Source organism: Orycteropus afer, unplaced genomic scaffold, assembly GCF_000298275.1.
Source record: "Orycteropus afer afer isolate SDZICR_OR568_19922 unplaced genomic scaffold, OryAfe1.0 scaffold00238, whole genome shotgun sequence".
Classification (NCBI taxonomy): domain Eukaryota; kingdom Metazoa; phylum Chordata; class Mammalia; order Tubulidentata; family Orycteropodidae; genus Orycteropus; species Orycteropus afer.
In genome coordinates this window covers 1,981,473-1,996,902 of record NW_006921825.1, presented here as the reverse complement: position 1 = coordinate 1,996,902, position 15,430 = coordinate 1,981,473, and the positions used below count along the sequence as shown (strand labels likewise).

Below are 15,430 nucleotides of genomic sequence, written 5' to 3'. Positions count from 1 at the left end.
TTTATTTTTTTGGTAGCTATTGAGAATGGTATTGATTTCCTTATTTCTTTTTCAGCAATCTCTTTGCTGGTGTAGAGGAATCCCACTGATTTTTGGATGTTGATCTTATATCCTGCCTGTTGTCATCATTTAAAAAGGAAAATGTAAGAAAGTTATAGGCAAAATCTTATTTTTCCCATTATGACATTATAGACATATGTTTAGTGGTTATAGACAGATGTTTAGTGATTTTGTGGTTATAATATTTTTGGATTCAGCCCTACCTAGGTGTAGTTCCTAATGCATTCCCTCATAGGCTATGCATTAATCTAACCTTTCTCAGGGTGAAATGTGAATAGTGCCTATGTTACTAAGTGTGAGAATTAAATGAGATAGTGTCAAAATGTGCTTCAGATATCTTGGCATACAATAAATACTTTGTAAATGATCATTATTATTCTGTTCTAACCCAACTATAATAACCAAATTGGTGTTTCCTTCTAGTCCTTTTTATATGCAAATTTTAAACACAGTTATAATTACAGTCTAAGTACAATTTTATGTTTTGTTTTTTTCAAGTAATATTTTATCCCAAATACTGTTCACCATAACTACATAAACTTCAAAGCCATCATTTTAATGACTGCGTAATATTTCATCAAGTAGTTATATACTAATTTAGTTCACCATTTCTTTAGTGCTGAGGACTGAGATTATTTCCAAGTTTTCACCATTATAAACGAGACCATGTAAAACATCTTTATATGTAGAATCTTTCATGTTTTGCATCATTACCTTAGAAAGGTTCCCTGAAGCACTCTTATTGTATATAACTATTTTTATGATTTTTTTTGGTTGTATTTTTTGTCTCCCTCACTAAGAGGTAGGCTTTTGTGTGAAACTCTCCAATTTATCCTCAGTATTAAGCATATTTAAAAACCAAACAAACAAAAAACCTCACTGCTGTTAGTCATTTCGACTCACAGCGACCCCTCTTTGGGTTTCCAAGGTGGTATCTCTATGGAAGTAGATTGCCCAGTCTTCCTTCCAAGGAGTGGCCGGTGGGTTAGCAGTCAAATGCTTTAGGCACTATACCACCAAAGCTCCCATTCAGCATCTAGTCAGTGTTTAATGAATATTTATTGAATTAATGGACAAATTATTATATTATTTTCCCCAAAGTGTTAAGACTTCTTATGTCTTAACCTTTGCTTTTAAAAAATAGTCTTAAAAGCTGAGGAACTTCTTAACCAATGTAGGGGTAATAGGAAAGATAAGAATAACAGGTAGTATTTATTGAGTACTTTCTGTGCTGCAGGAATCATGCTGAGTGCATTAACTACATTACGGGTTCCATTCGCTGCCAGTGTACCTCATGCACAGCTACCACCTGTCTGTCAGTGGAAAGTGGAGGCTTGTGTGTTGTTACTGATGCTGAACAGGTTTCAGTGGAGCTTCTAGACTAAGACCAGTAAAATAGTCCTGGTGATCTACTTCTGAAAATCAGCCAATGAAAACCCTATATAGATCACAAAGGTCCAATCCCCAACCAATCTGAGGATGGCACTAGACCAGGCAGTAGTACATTCCATTGTGCATGGGGTCACCGTGAGTAAAGGGTCAAGTTGATGGCAGCTAATCAGAGCAATTAACCCTACGAGACCAGGAGGGCAGCATTTGCCCAAAAGCAAAGCTTAGAAGGCAGGAAATGGCAGGAAAGCAGGATGGATGGAATTGGGAAACCCAGGGGGGAGGTGGGAAGAGTCCTGTTACAGTGAGGGGATTATAACTAATGTCATGAAACAAAATGTGTATAAATTGTTGAATAGAAAATGAATTTGCTCTGTAAAATTTCAAACTATAATTAAAAAAAAAAAAAAAAAAGAACCACTACCACCTCTTCTTCAATACAGGTTTCTAAATAGAAAACAGATGGTCAGTTGTAAGAAATGTCATAGATGGGTTGTGGCATTGGGTGAAAGGCTGACCTTGATTAGTTGTAGGTAAATCATTTTACATGAAGTCCAAGGTCACATGCTTTAAAATTCAAAATGAAAATATGACTAGTTGAGTCACATTGGAGTTCAGAACGTAATTTTATAAAATAGAGAAATACCAGTGACCAAATTGTCACTGCTTTTCAGCTACTAAAATTCTCAGTTCAGGGTTTATTTGAAAATTGACAGTATGGCTTAGTATGGTGGTTATGTTTTTGTGTCAGCTTGTCTGGGCCTGGTTGAGTGACTGGGCAGGTGGTGGTAGTTATTCCCCATGATGAGACTGGCAATCAACTCCATGGTGGGATCGACCACAAGCAGCCTTTGGGATATGGTCTGCTTCCTGTATGTAAAGAGAAGCCTTGGGAATGGTCTCTAACCTATGGCATGCTTGGGCCCTGCATGTAGCCATGTTGTTGCTCAGCGGCCTGCTATGCTCTGCTAACCTTGGGACTTACAGTGGACTTAAGTTAATGGTCTGCCGAGTGGTCGGTAACATCGGCACTGTGCCTTTTTACTTGTCAACCTTGGGGCTTCTCAGCCTCAGCAGCCAGCAGCTGTCTGAGTGAAGAAATGCCTCTAGCGCAAGTGGGCCCAGAGCAGGAGGCAGAGCTGAACCCCAAGGTTGAGGGGCTTTCACCCAGCCTCTAGAGCCTGGCACTTTGAACTTGGACTTAAAGCCTCCAAATTATAAGAATAAGCTCCTGTTTGTTAAGGCCATCCCATGTGTGGTATATTCTTTTCAGAGTGGCACTACGTAACCACAACACTTGGTAATCTTTTATTTTGATATTTGATCATGGGACATTTCTCTAAATCAGAACACTGTTAGCCCTTTGCTGAGGATTGCCTATCTGCGCTAAATACTATCAGCTCTGTCCTAACTTTTTGACTTTATTATTTTGGGCTATTTTCTTTTTCTTCATAAACTGAGAATTAAAAATTTTCCTTAAGGAGAGAGAAAGCTTTATAATGTGAAGCAAAGACCTCCGAGTTATTATGTCAGTTTAATGTTCTGCAGATACACCTAAAGATTTTGAGTTACTTATCAAAATAAAAATGAATCTTACTCAAGAGTTCATTAGCCACTGTGGGAAAATTATATTGAAGTCATACATTCTAACAGGATGTTCTTACATGAAGAACAATGTGTTTGGAATAATTTGTAGATGTGATTAAATATTGATTCCTATGCTAGGAATCATTCCCTTTTGTTCAGCAGCAGGACTGAAATAATATGATTTATTTATCAGGCTTTTTGAGCATAAGCAATTGGGATGGGAAGAAAAGCACCTGTTATAGACCCAATGTTATAACAAGTGTTTTCACACACACAAGCTCGCGTAAACCTCCCCTCCCTTGTCCCTCAGTGGTCTAAGATTCTGGGCTCTTAGGCCTGACTGCCTAGGCCAAATCATGCTTCTGCTTCTTAGTTACTGTGTGATTTTAGACAGCATGCTTAACTTCTCTGAGCTTCATCTCATCCATAATAAAAAAGACAATTATCCTGTAAGGCAGATGGGAGGGTAAAATAAGTTAATGCAGATAAAGCAGTCAGCACAGTGCTTGGCATACAGTATATTCCTAATAAATTTTAACTATTATTATTTGGTGTTTTCCCAATTTTACAGATGAGGAATTCAAAAACTGAAAGAATCGGGCAGCATTACTTTAAAAATGCTTTACTGTGGCAATAGAGCTCTTCCTGGAGAAGTTCTTAGCAGTGTTTTTCTTACTTTTTGACAGGAAAACTCAATGCAGATTTATTTATATGTCCACTATGTTCTGGATTCTAGTTTAGTTGTTGGGGATTCAGCAGTGAACACTGGCCAGGTCTCTGATCCCATGGAGCTTATATACTAGTGCGTGTGGGGTGACAAACAGTACAAAATACAAACAAACATGGTCATTTCCTATAGCAATGAGTGGTGTAAATACAGTATGACAGGCTGGTGGGATCCAGACCGTAATTGGGTTGTTGCTAGGGCATTCAGGAGAGTCTCTGAGGTGGTGCTGTTTGGGTTGAGATCTGAATATTTCAAGGAGCTAGGCTGCCATGTGAAGATCTGGGAAGTATTCTGGCCAGAGGGAACAATGAGTGACATCCTCAGAATACTGACATCTTCAGGAGCAGAAAGCAGGCCTGTGTAGCTGTAGAGTGGTGAGGGGGAACTGGAAGGAGCTGCGGTTGGAGAAGTGGGTAAACCACATCATACAGAGCCCTGTGGTCATGATAAGGAGTTTATGAGAGCAGTGGCACACTATTGGAGGGTTGAAGCAGGAGAGTGTCATATTCTTACTCTACTGTTCATTCATATAGTTGATCCTATATAAAGTAATGAAAAGCTTCCAGAAAACTTTTATATAAATCAAGTTAATAAAAAGAATTAGAGTCAAAAAGAAAGCCTGGTTTCTGAAGTAAATTTGATGTAAACCTTTTTATCAGGAAGGAGCTGTGGTGGTGCAGTGGTTAAGGCATTTGGCTGCTAACCAAAAGGTTGGTGGTTTGAACTCACCAGCCACTTCATGGGAGTAAGATGAGGCTATCTGCTTCCCTAAAGATTTACAGCCTTGGAAACCCTATGGTGCAGTGCTACTGAGTTCTGTAGGGTCGCTGTGAGTCAGAATTGACTTGATGGCAGTGAGTTTGTTATGTTTTTTATTTTTATCAAGAGGTGAGTGGTTTATAAGCAGACTTCAGCATCCCAAATTGTCTCACCTTCTTCACTCCTTTTGTCTAATTCAGATTCTTCTCAACCCATATTAAGCCCATCTCTGCTGCCGTTACTTTCTACATCCCCCTCTCCTTCCTGTCTGCCTACCTTTTCTTTCATGCTTTCAGCCTTCACTCTTTCCCTTATTTTGTTCTTTCATCTCCTATGACAGCCCTTGGCATCCAGACTGTTTGAGCCACACTTTTAAGAATGCTAACTACAGGGAAGATTGCGTTGTTATTCCAAAATTTAAACTCTTCAACCTAGCATTCAGCAGTATTCAGTCCTAAAATCAGCAAAGATTGAGCAGCTAAACCAAGCCAACTGGTTGCCATAGAGTCAGCTCCAACTCAGGGCAACCCCGTGTTTGTCAGAATAGAACTGTTGTCCACAGGGTTTTCAATGGCTGATTTTTCAGTGGAAGATCACCAGTCCGTTCTTCCAAGGTGCCTCTGAGGGGACTGAAAGTTCCAACCTTTGGTTCACAGCAGAGGCCATTAACTGTACCAGCCAGGGACTCTTACTGAGCACCAATTCTGTGCCAAATTCTGCACTAGACAATAATGATTAAAATGTAAGTTAATTCTATTCCCTGCATTTAAGCATTTACTATCAAATGTGACAGTAAATCACTTTTACTCATTAGTTAGTTGTTAGATTCACTCATTCATTCAGTAAACATTTATTGCATGCCTTTTATGTTCTGTTGTTGTTGTTATTTGCCGTCGAGTTGGTCCCAACTCATAGCGACCCCTCCTTGGGTTTCCGAGGCAGTATCACTACAGAAGTAGGATTGCCCAACCTTCCTTCCGAGGAGTGGCTGGTGGGTTTGAACTGCCAGCCTTCTGGTTAGCAGTCAAGTGCCTTAGGCACTATGCTACCAGAGCTCCTTTTATGTTCTTCTAGGGGATACATTTTAAATAAGACAGACAAGGCCCTACCGGATTATGGGATTCTAGTGGGATTGAATGATCATGGAAGAGATTTAGATGAAGAACAGTTACTCATTTACTGAATAATTACCATCAGTGAAGTACTATAGTAGCAGTATTCTGCATGCATCATTATACCTAATCCATACAAGCCCATGTTATTATTATGTCCATTCAAAGATGAGGTAATCAAAGCATGTCCAAGGTCTTAACAGTGATCTTGGACTTGGACTTAAATTTCTCTAACAGTGACATTGCATAATAAAATGGCATTTGTGGTTGTAGAGGGACCTTTTAGTTCTACTGTCTTAAGGAAAGAGCAGAGTGAAGGTAGGAGGAACTCTGTGTATGGGTGTGCATGTTGATTGTGGTGGAAAGATTGAGATTGTAATACAGTAAATCCCCAGGTTGTCAACATCTGTAGATTGGAAAACTCTTATTTGCCCTTTAATGTTATGTAAATTTGCCCTCACTTTGAAACAATTGAACCAAGCCCAACTTGAAACAAATTTTTCATCTTAGTCACCTTCACTTGCTGCATTTGCTGCTTTTAAATCAGCTGGAAAGGCTTTGAGCATTTTCTTACACTAAAGTAAAGCTAAGTAAGAATGATAAACACCTGTTCCTAATTTCCTACAAATTTGACTTAAAAACACGCTAGGAATGGTCTCCTTTGTAACCTGGGGACTGCCTGTAGTCTTATCTCCTACTACATCTGGCCTACATTTCCAACCATAACCCCCATCCCCACCTCAGGAAGACAGTTTCTTAACTGTGTGCTGTAGTTCCCACCTCCATGCATTAAGCTTCCCAGTGCTTGGTCTTTCCCATTTATTTCCATGTGCCACGTTCATAACTGGACTTTGGGTCTTACGCAGATTGTATTTTTTCACCAGGTTTTTACAAGTCCTTTCTTTAATCTCTGCTTTTCTTCTTCCACAGAACCAGTTTTCTTTTAAACGTTGCCCTGATTCTCAGAGACTGCCTTGCCTCTCATTTATTTGCATTTGTCTGTTTCCTCCCGAGGGACTGACAACCCCTTGAGTAGAGGCTTTATGTCTTATCTATATCCTTATTCACCACAGCAGAATGCAGTCCTGTCCACACAGTGGGCAATGTTAACTGTTCATGGTATTTACTTCAAAGCTGTGGCGATGAGACTTAATTTCCAGTGGGGGTCTTTAACACCAATCTTTCATCACTGTGATAATTAAGTGAGCAATTCTGTTTTGTGAAGAGCTCCCCATGGATGTGTCTTTTGAGAACCGCTTTAGAACTTTGTAATTTTTGGTAAGGTCTAAGATTGCTTTCTCGGTAAATCAGAGCTTCGTGAGAAAGCATCAGTTTGATAACAGAATAAATGTACTATCTGGACTTAGCTACCTTTACTTCCAACTGATTCCTTCTCTTCTTAAGATAAGCTTTGGGTTTTCAGTAGTAATCGGCAATTTTTCCAAGATTCTTAAAGTGTTTTGAATAGTTTCGATGCTACAGCTCCTTTGTGGGCATGCGTTTGGCCAGCCCAGCTCTGGTATTAGGGAAATGAGACTGTGAGAGAGCTCACTTATCTGTACATTGGCAAATAGAGAAAGATAGCCTTGTAATAGGGAAAAATATTCTCAAAGGGAAGAAAAATAATAAATTCAAGCTGGTTTATGGTTTGTCATTCTAAAAAGCTTTTAAGCCATATCTATAAAGGTGGATCCACTTAAGGTTTGTTCTGCATTGCAGGCATCATTGTGTGATAAGTGGTGTAAATTTAGCCCCTTTAAACCTGATCTCCTGAGGGTTGAGATTTAAGTGTTGTAACTTTATTTGAAAGGCCTCTATTGATTGGGTTTTGATTTGGTCCTTCCTTACCAAAGAGAGGTACTAAATAACGGCTTGGCCTCCCTGTTAGGTTGTGTGTGTGTGTGTGTGTGTGTTTTATTATTATTATTCATTTTCTAGGCTTCTCATCCTGTCCCCTTCCCCCACCTTCTTTTTCTAACTCTTATGCTTTAAAGACTAAAGTGATACCACTTTAATCTCTCATACGAGAGAGGGTGAAAGAAGTGAAAGAAAAATCAACTGTCACATTGTGAATGTAATTGATTCAATAAATAATGTCTTTCAATCCCCAAGGCAAACCTCAGAGTCTTCACTTATGTCAATTAGTGCTCAGCTCACTAAGTGGTGGCATTCTTAATTTAGATGGATGAGAGTTCAAGGGGTCTCACTTCCTGAGGAAGGAGTGTATTTTCCTTGTTTTAATGACATACCGACTAAATTTATGTGCCTACTCTGCAAAAAGCTTGGAAGGGAATTGATGTGACAGTTTTTATTTGCCCTGGCAATAGAAGGAGGGCATTTAATTATCATCCAGGAGTTACACCTGGATAGAAGCAGAGGAATGACAACTGCCTGGGATTCACTGGACTGTAAACTTTATGCAGGCAGGGACTTTGTCTTGTTTGTGCTCCATTTAGCTTCTAGTATATGTAGTAGGTGCACAATAAATATTTGTTGACTGGGTCTGTTATTGAATGAATGAGAGCAGAAATGAACTACCCAGCATGACTTTGGACAAGTTCATTCTGGTTTGGCCCCCTGCTGAGAATTTGCATTTCTCCCCCATGTATACTGAATTAGAGTCCACATTTTACAAAGATCCCCAGGTGATTCTTGTTAAAATGTGGATTCTGATTCAGTATATTGATGTGGAAATGCAAATTTTCAGCAAGGGGTCAAACTGGAATAAACTAGTTCAAAGCCCTGCTATCTGGGTCTTATGTTAAAGGAACTGATATAGATTCATTCCACTAATTGTTTCACAGGAGCTCTGGTGGCATAGTGCCTAAGGCATTTGACTGCTAACCAGAATGCTGGCAGTTCAAACCCACCAGCCACTCCTGGGAAGGAACGTTGGGTAATCTACCTCCATAGTGATACCACCTCAGAAACCCAAGGAGGGGTTGCTGTGAGTCAGATCCAACTCCATGGCAGTGAGTTTGGTGTGGTAATTGTTTCGCTCTTTCCCCTGTCTCCACCTTTTTATAATTTGCCATTTTCTTTAAAAGGTGAATAACTGTAAGGGCACAGTATATACTTGACAATGCTGAATTTTACCTGAGCCCTGTGATCCTGGAAAAGAGTAAAGGCTCAGAAATCCCCCACTCTTTTCTGCTATGGAAAATGGCTCATGCAAAGAAATACCCTTCCTCCCATGACTTAGAGAAGTCTGTGGATGCCCCTTTGTTTCTCTATGACAAGGCCAGACACAGACCCTCCAAATTCCCATTCTTTACCTTACAAATTATTAGCTGAAGTTGAATCTCTTGTCCTCATTAATCATTTAGTACAAAATGCTTGTTGATCAAACTTTGGTTAGGTTTCTCTTCCTCCCAAGTTTCTGAACTTTTGGCTCACCTCAGCCTGAGCTGAGCTCTTCAGAAGAGACTCTGAATGGAGAGTAAGTAGATAAAGCAAATGGAAGAAATGAAAGATAAAAGAGCTGAACAGAAGACTTCAAAGAACAGCTCAAGCAGACAAAGTCAATTACTATAATGAAATGTGCAAAGATCTGGAGTTAGACAACCAAAATGGAAGAACATGCTTGGCATTTCTCAAGCTGAAAGAATTAAAGAAAAAAATTCAAGCTTCAAGTTGCAATATTGAAAGATTCTATGGGCAAAATATTAAATGATGCAGGAAACATCAAAAGAAGATGGAAGGAACACACAAAGTTAGTGTACCAAAAAGAATTAGTTGATATTCATCCATTTCGGGAGGGGGCATATTATCAAGAACCAATGATATTGAAGGAAGAAGTCAAAGCTGCACTGAAGGAATTAGCAAAGAACAAGGCTCTAGGAATTGACGGAATATCCATTGAGATGTGCCAACAAATGGATGCCACACTGGAGGCACTCACTCATCTATGCCAAAAAATTTGAAGACAGCTACCTCTCCAGCTTACTGGAAGAGATCCATATTTGTACCCATTCCAAAGAAAGGTGATCCCACAGAATGTGGAAATTATTGAACAGTATCATTAATATCACATGCAAGTAAGATCTTGCTGAAGATAATTCAAAAACAGTTGCAGCAGTATATTAACAGAGAACTTCCAGAAATGCAAGCTGGATTCAGAAGAGGATGTGGAATGAGGGGTATCATTGCTGATGTCAGATGGAACTTTGCTGAAAGCAAAGAATACCAGAAAGATGTTTACTTGTGTTTTATTGACTACATAAAGACATTTAATTGTGTGGATCATAACAAACTATGGATAACATTGAGAAGAATGAGAATTCCAGAACACTTAATTGTGCTCATGAGGAACCTGTACATAGACCAGGAGCCTGCCATTTGAACAGAACAAGGAGAAACTTTAAACTGCATGGTTTAAAATAAGGAAGAGAGTGTGTCAGGGTTGTATCCTTTCACCATATTTACTCAATATGTATGCTGAGCAAATAATCCAAGAAGCTGGACAATATGAAGAAGAACATGGCATCAGGATTGGAGGAAGAATCATTAACCTGAGATATGCAGACAACACAACTTTGCTTGCTGAAAATGAGGATGACTTGAAGCACTTACTGATGAAGATTAAAGACTACAGTCTGAAGTATGGATTACAGCTCAACAAAAAGGAAACAAAAGTCCTTACAACTGGAGCAATAAGTAGCATCATGATAAATGCAAAAAAAGATTGAAGTTGTCAAAGATTTCATATTACTTGTTTCCACAATTAACACCAGTGGAAGCAGCAGTCAAGAAATCAGATGTTGTATTGCACTGGGCAAATCTGCTGCAAAAGACCTCTTTAAAGTGCTGAAGAGCAAAAATGTCTCTTTGAAGATGAAGGTGTGCCTAACCCAAGCCATGGTATTTTCAATTGCCTCATATGTATGTGAAAGCTGGACAATGAATAAGGAAGACCAAACAAGAGTTGATGCTTTTGAGTTGTGGTGTTGGCAAAGAATACTGAAAGTACCATGGACCGCCAGAAGAACTAACAAATCTGTCCTGGAAGAAATGCAGCTGGAATGTTCCTTGGGAGTGTGCATGGCCAGACTTTGTCTGACCTACTTTGGTCATGTTGCCAGAAGAGACCATTTTCTAGAGAAGGTATCATGCTTGGTAAAGTGGAGAGTCAGAGAAAAAGGGGAAGGCCCTCAACAAGATGGATTGACAGAGTGGCTACAATGAGGAGGTCAGGTATTGTGAGGCTGGCACAGGAACAGGCAGTGTTTTGTTCTGTTGTACATAGGGTCACTATGAGTCAGAGCCAAACTGATGACACCTAACAACAACAACAACAACAGCCAGAGTGAATATATAACCCTCTCCTTAAAGGGCCCCACCTGGAGAGTAGGCTGACTTCAGCATGAAAGTTCTCTCATCTAATATCTGGTCACACCACCCTTTCATCCCACTTTCCGTCACCTGGTTTTTTCTAGCCTTGTTCATTCTTCTATAAAAGAAAAGCCTCTTTTGCCTAACTCTGGAGATGCTTGCTAGTCTTAGAGTCAGGGCTTTCTCCCTATTGGGAGCTCTGGTGGCGTAGTGCCTAAGGCATTTGACTACTAACCAGAAGCCTGGAGGTTCAAACCCACCAGCCACTCCTCATAAGGAAGACTGGGCAATCTACTTCTGTAGAGATACTGCTTCAGAAACTCAAGGAGGGGTCACTATGAGTCAAATCAACTCGAAGGCAGTGAGTTTTTTGTTTGCCTCCCTATTACCAAGTCCCCATCACATTAGTCCCTTGCCCCTTGCAATAACACTTTTGAATATACTCTCTCCTTACGAAGTATGGATTTGTCTTTTATTTGACATACTGTATATCTCTAGAAATTATTAAGGAGAACTTATTTCAATTCCCAGACTGGCTGAGATGAAAGATTGTAAAGGTGATATAAAGCTACAGTTTATAAACTCTAGTAAATGAACTAGTTGTCCTTCAGAATCGCGTGAAGTATGTTATAAATATATATAGTCCTGGGTCCTAGCCCCAGAGATTCTGATCAAGTAGGTCTAGGTAGGGCTGGGGGTCTGTATTTGCTTTGGTGGGTCCCCCTAGTAACTATTGTGCAGCTGGGTGTAGGGAGCACTAATCCAATCTCCGAGGCAGTCCCTCAGCCTTTCTGGTCTAAGTTGACTGCTTGATAAAGTGACTCGCCTAAAGCAACCAGCAGAATAATCGGCAGAGCTGTGACTAGAGCCTAGGTCTCCTGACTCTGATGGCAGTGCTCCTGAGCTTGCAGTTTGCTGCTTTGGTTCAGCCAGCACTCCATGCTCATTGGCATTCTGTCAAGATCTGTTCCTTAGTTCTGCCTTCCAAGACAATGGCAGTATTTGTAGTGAATACCAAAGCCAGGCAGAATCTGAAGGTTCTTAATCCTCAAGGGAAGATTAAATTATATTCAGTATACTTTGATGTTAAATTTTATTGTATTCTCTAGAGATGCCTATTATTACCCCCATCCCCTGGCTCAGAACAAATCCAAGTAGCAAGTCTTTGTTTTTCTCCTCTAGGCCCACTCAGCATTTTCTAACCCTACCTGATCATAACAAATTCATCTGGGTGTTAAAATTACAGAACTCTAGGGTCTGCTTGAGTCCTACTACTTCACAATCTTCCTGCAAGGAGCCTGAGGACCCATTTTTCAAGTTACAGATCACTATTCTCTGTAACCTTCTTTGCAGGCTCTGAGTATGTCTAAGCACAGCATCCCTTTCCCTGGGATCCTCTGACTTCTTTAAGACCCTAGTTCATAATTACACCATAATCCTGTTTTTCTATCTAAAGGATTATCCTGTGGTCTGTAAACTTGTCCTTGAAGTAGGAAAGAGGAAACACTTGCTTTCTTCTTACACCCTGGGTAGAATTTTACTGGCCAAGGTGGGTGTGTGGACAGGTTTGTTTGTATGGTAGTGCAATGAGAATTGAAGAAAAGGAAGGGTTGGCCTCTGGAACCAGAATAGAATACCTGGGCTATTTTCCCGGCTTTATTACCTCTGTAGCTGTGTAATGTTGGGCAAATTATGTAACTTCTTTAAGCTTTGTTTGTGTCTTCTTTAGTGAAACAAGGTAAGAAGTACTTTTTCAGGGTTTTGTGTGCATAAAACAAAATGTCTTAGACTTGCTTTCAGTCACAGACTCAGAGATAGATGAGTAGAGAAAACTGTCAGGAACAACTGTTTTGAAAGAGTGAGGGATACAGGATTAGGCAGAGATGAACTTGAACTGCAATTACGAGGGCCTCAGCTGATCCCAAGGGGAGCTCTGGAGCCAACGTACCCTTCAGAGTTATCCCAAAGCGAGGGAAGTGGACCAGGCCTTTATACCTCTATATCTGCCAGTCATTGGATGTGAACTGCTCTAGAAGAGCAGACATCACTTAGGTAAGGCAACTCCCTTTGTCTGAGTGCACTGTGAACATCAGCAGCCTGCAGTCCTGGCAGCTGGTGGAAGGAGTGACTCAATCCTGAAGAGGAACTCAGTGGCACGTTACAGCATCTAGTACACAAGGTAATGCACACAAAAATCTCAGCACTGAACCTAGCACATTAATAAGTGTCCAATACATATTAACTATTACTATTGTTATTGCAGTTCTGGAAATGCCACTCAGTAGCTAAATCACCTTCAGGAGGTTAACTTCTATTAGGCTATTTTCCTATGTTTAAAGTGGAAATCCTAAATTCTGCTCTGCCTTCTTCTCTGAGTAGTTCTGATAACATATGGAGATAATGTATGTGCAGTTGCTGAGTAAAATGTTATAAAGATGTAAGGTATGACTGTGAGCCTACTTTTCAGAAATGAATATATGGCCATGACTTGGATTCCTTAAGGGAAAGGGTTGTGATAAATGTAAAAGTGCTTGTCCATAAAATACGGCGTTTTGATTTTTCATTCTTTCCCACACAGGGAATTAGAATAATGGAGATGCTGCTAAAGGAACAGTGTGGTGCCCCTTTAGCCGAATAAAGAATCATCAGTAAGTACCAAAAGAAAAATCAGAATCATTTACTGGAGCCATGTTCTCCTACTTGTAAGCCTGGCATTATGTACTGGCCTCCCTGGGCTATTCATGCTGTACATTTCCCAGTTATATGCATGGCATACTGTTTCACAGATGTTTTGCTATCTGTTCAGTACCTTTATTTACTTGGTTCTTTGATTTTCAAAGCAGTTTTGCACTACTTGCTGGGTTACAGCTGCATTCAAATTGTTAAAACTGTTCAGCACAAACTTCTGGGATTGTGACCCTCAAGGTGGCATAGATTTGTAAAGACTGAAGCTCAGGATTAGCTAAAGCTTAATTTTACTGTTCTGAGAATAATAACAGGAGGATTTGAAGGGGCATGTTGATTGACTAGTGAAATAGATTTATTTTGTTGGTCATTCATACTCCCATTGATTAAGGGTAGCTGCTTGACTTACTATTAAGAAGGATCCCAAAGCCTTGAGAAGAATTTCCAGGCTTTGGGTGAGAGTAACTTGATTGATTAGCAATGTCTGCCATGGGCACAAGATGAAAGAAGGACAGTGATTGTGTTGGAGCACATGCCCCCTCTCAATAAAACCAAACTCACTGCTATCAAGTTGATTCCGACTCATAACAACTCCTTCGGGTTTCTGAGGTGGTAAATCTTTACGGAATTAGATTGTCCAGTCTTCCTTCCATGGAGAGTGGCTGGTGGGTTTGAACTACCAACCTTCTGGTTAGCCACCTCCGGCTTAGGGCAAATGGTGTAGAGTGAACAGGGAAATTGCAGAACTACTCAAATCCCTCCACTTGCCCTAAATTTCTATTGTCTACATGAATAAGAATGGTCTTCATATTGGCCAGAGCAGAACAAAGTCTTTTAAGAGAAGAGCAAAGCCCCAAATAAAAGTATAGTGAATTTTCTCCTGTGACTTCCAGCCAAACAAAAGACAGGCATGTGAGCTGAACATTTACATTAAAGATACACTCCTTGGACAGATCAATCATGGGAGAATAGAAGGGTTGTGTATGTACAGGCAAACAGCTCATGGGGCCGGAGTGCCTGGGAGGGAAGGAAACAGAGAAGAGGTAACTATAGGGAGGAAGTGGTAGGGGAACTGTTGCATTGTGGGAAATTGCAGTCAATGTCATGAGACAAAGTGTGTGTGAGCTGCTGTATGGAAAATGAATTTGCTCTGTAAACTTTCACCCAAATCACAATAAAAATAAAAAAAAAAAGTGCAAACTAAAAAAAAGTATAGTAAATTTGCATCTTACAAAAGTTATAGGACTTAGGTTTTTAGCATTTGAGAGAAGGTAGTCTTTGTGTAGAGCAAACACTGACCGGAATAGTTAAATGTTATTTCAGATTTACTTAAATCAAAACCAAACCCACTGCTGTCCAACTCACTTGTTTGTTGTTGTTGTTATGTGCTGTTGAGTCAGACCCGACTCATAGCAACCCCTCCTTGGGTTTCCGAGGCAGTATCACTACAGAAGTAGATTGCTCCATCTTCCTTCTGAGGAGGGGCTGGTGGGCTTGAACCGGCAGCCTTCTGGTTAGCAATCAAGTGCCTCAGGCACTATGCTACCGGAGCTCCCAAAGTGAGGGTAATTACAAAAAACTGAGACTGCCAAAACCTGGGATCGAACCAGGGACCTTTAGATCTTCAGTCTTACACACTCCCGACTGAGCTATTTCTAGCGACCGTAAAAGATGGAGTAGAACTGCCCTATAGTGTTTACAAGACTGTAAATCTTTATTGAAGCAAGCTGCCTCATTCTCCCACAGAGCAGCTGGTGGGTGTGGCCAAATGTTTCAACCA

At 40.2% G+C, this 15,430-nt stretch overlaps 1 protein-coding gene across 1 annotated transcript in view; it reads left to right on the top strand.

The window, feature by feature from the left end:
- PRELID2 (PRELI domain containing 2) overlaps positions 1 to 13,603 on the top strand; it is a 112,565-nt gene extending 98,962 nt beyond the window's left edge. Inside the window, exon 7 of the mRNA XM_007949105.1 lies at positions 13,544 to 13,603. Within this exon, the coding sequence (XP_007947296.1) occupies positions 13,544 to 13,603 (60 nt within the window). The remainder of the gene's footprint in view (positions 1 to 13,543) is intronic.
- The last annotated feature ends 1,827 nt before the right edge of the window (positions 13,604 to 15,430 follow it).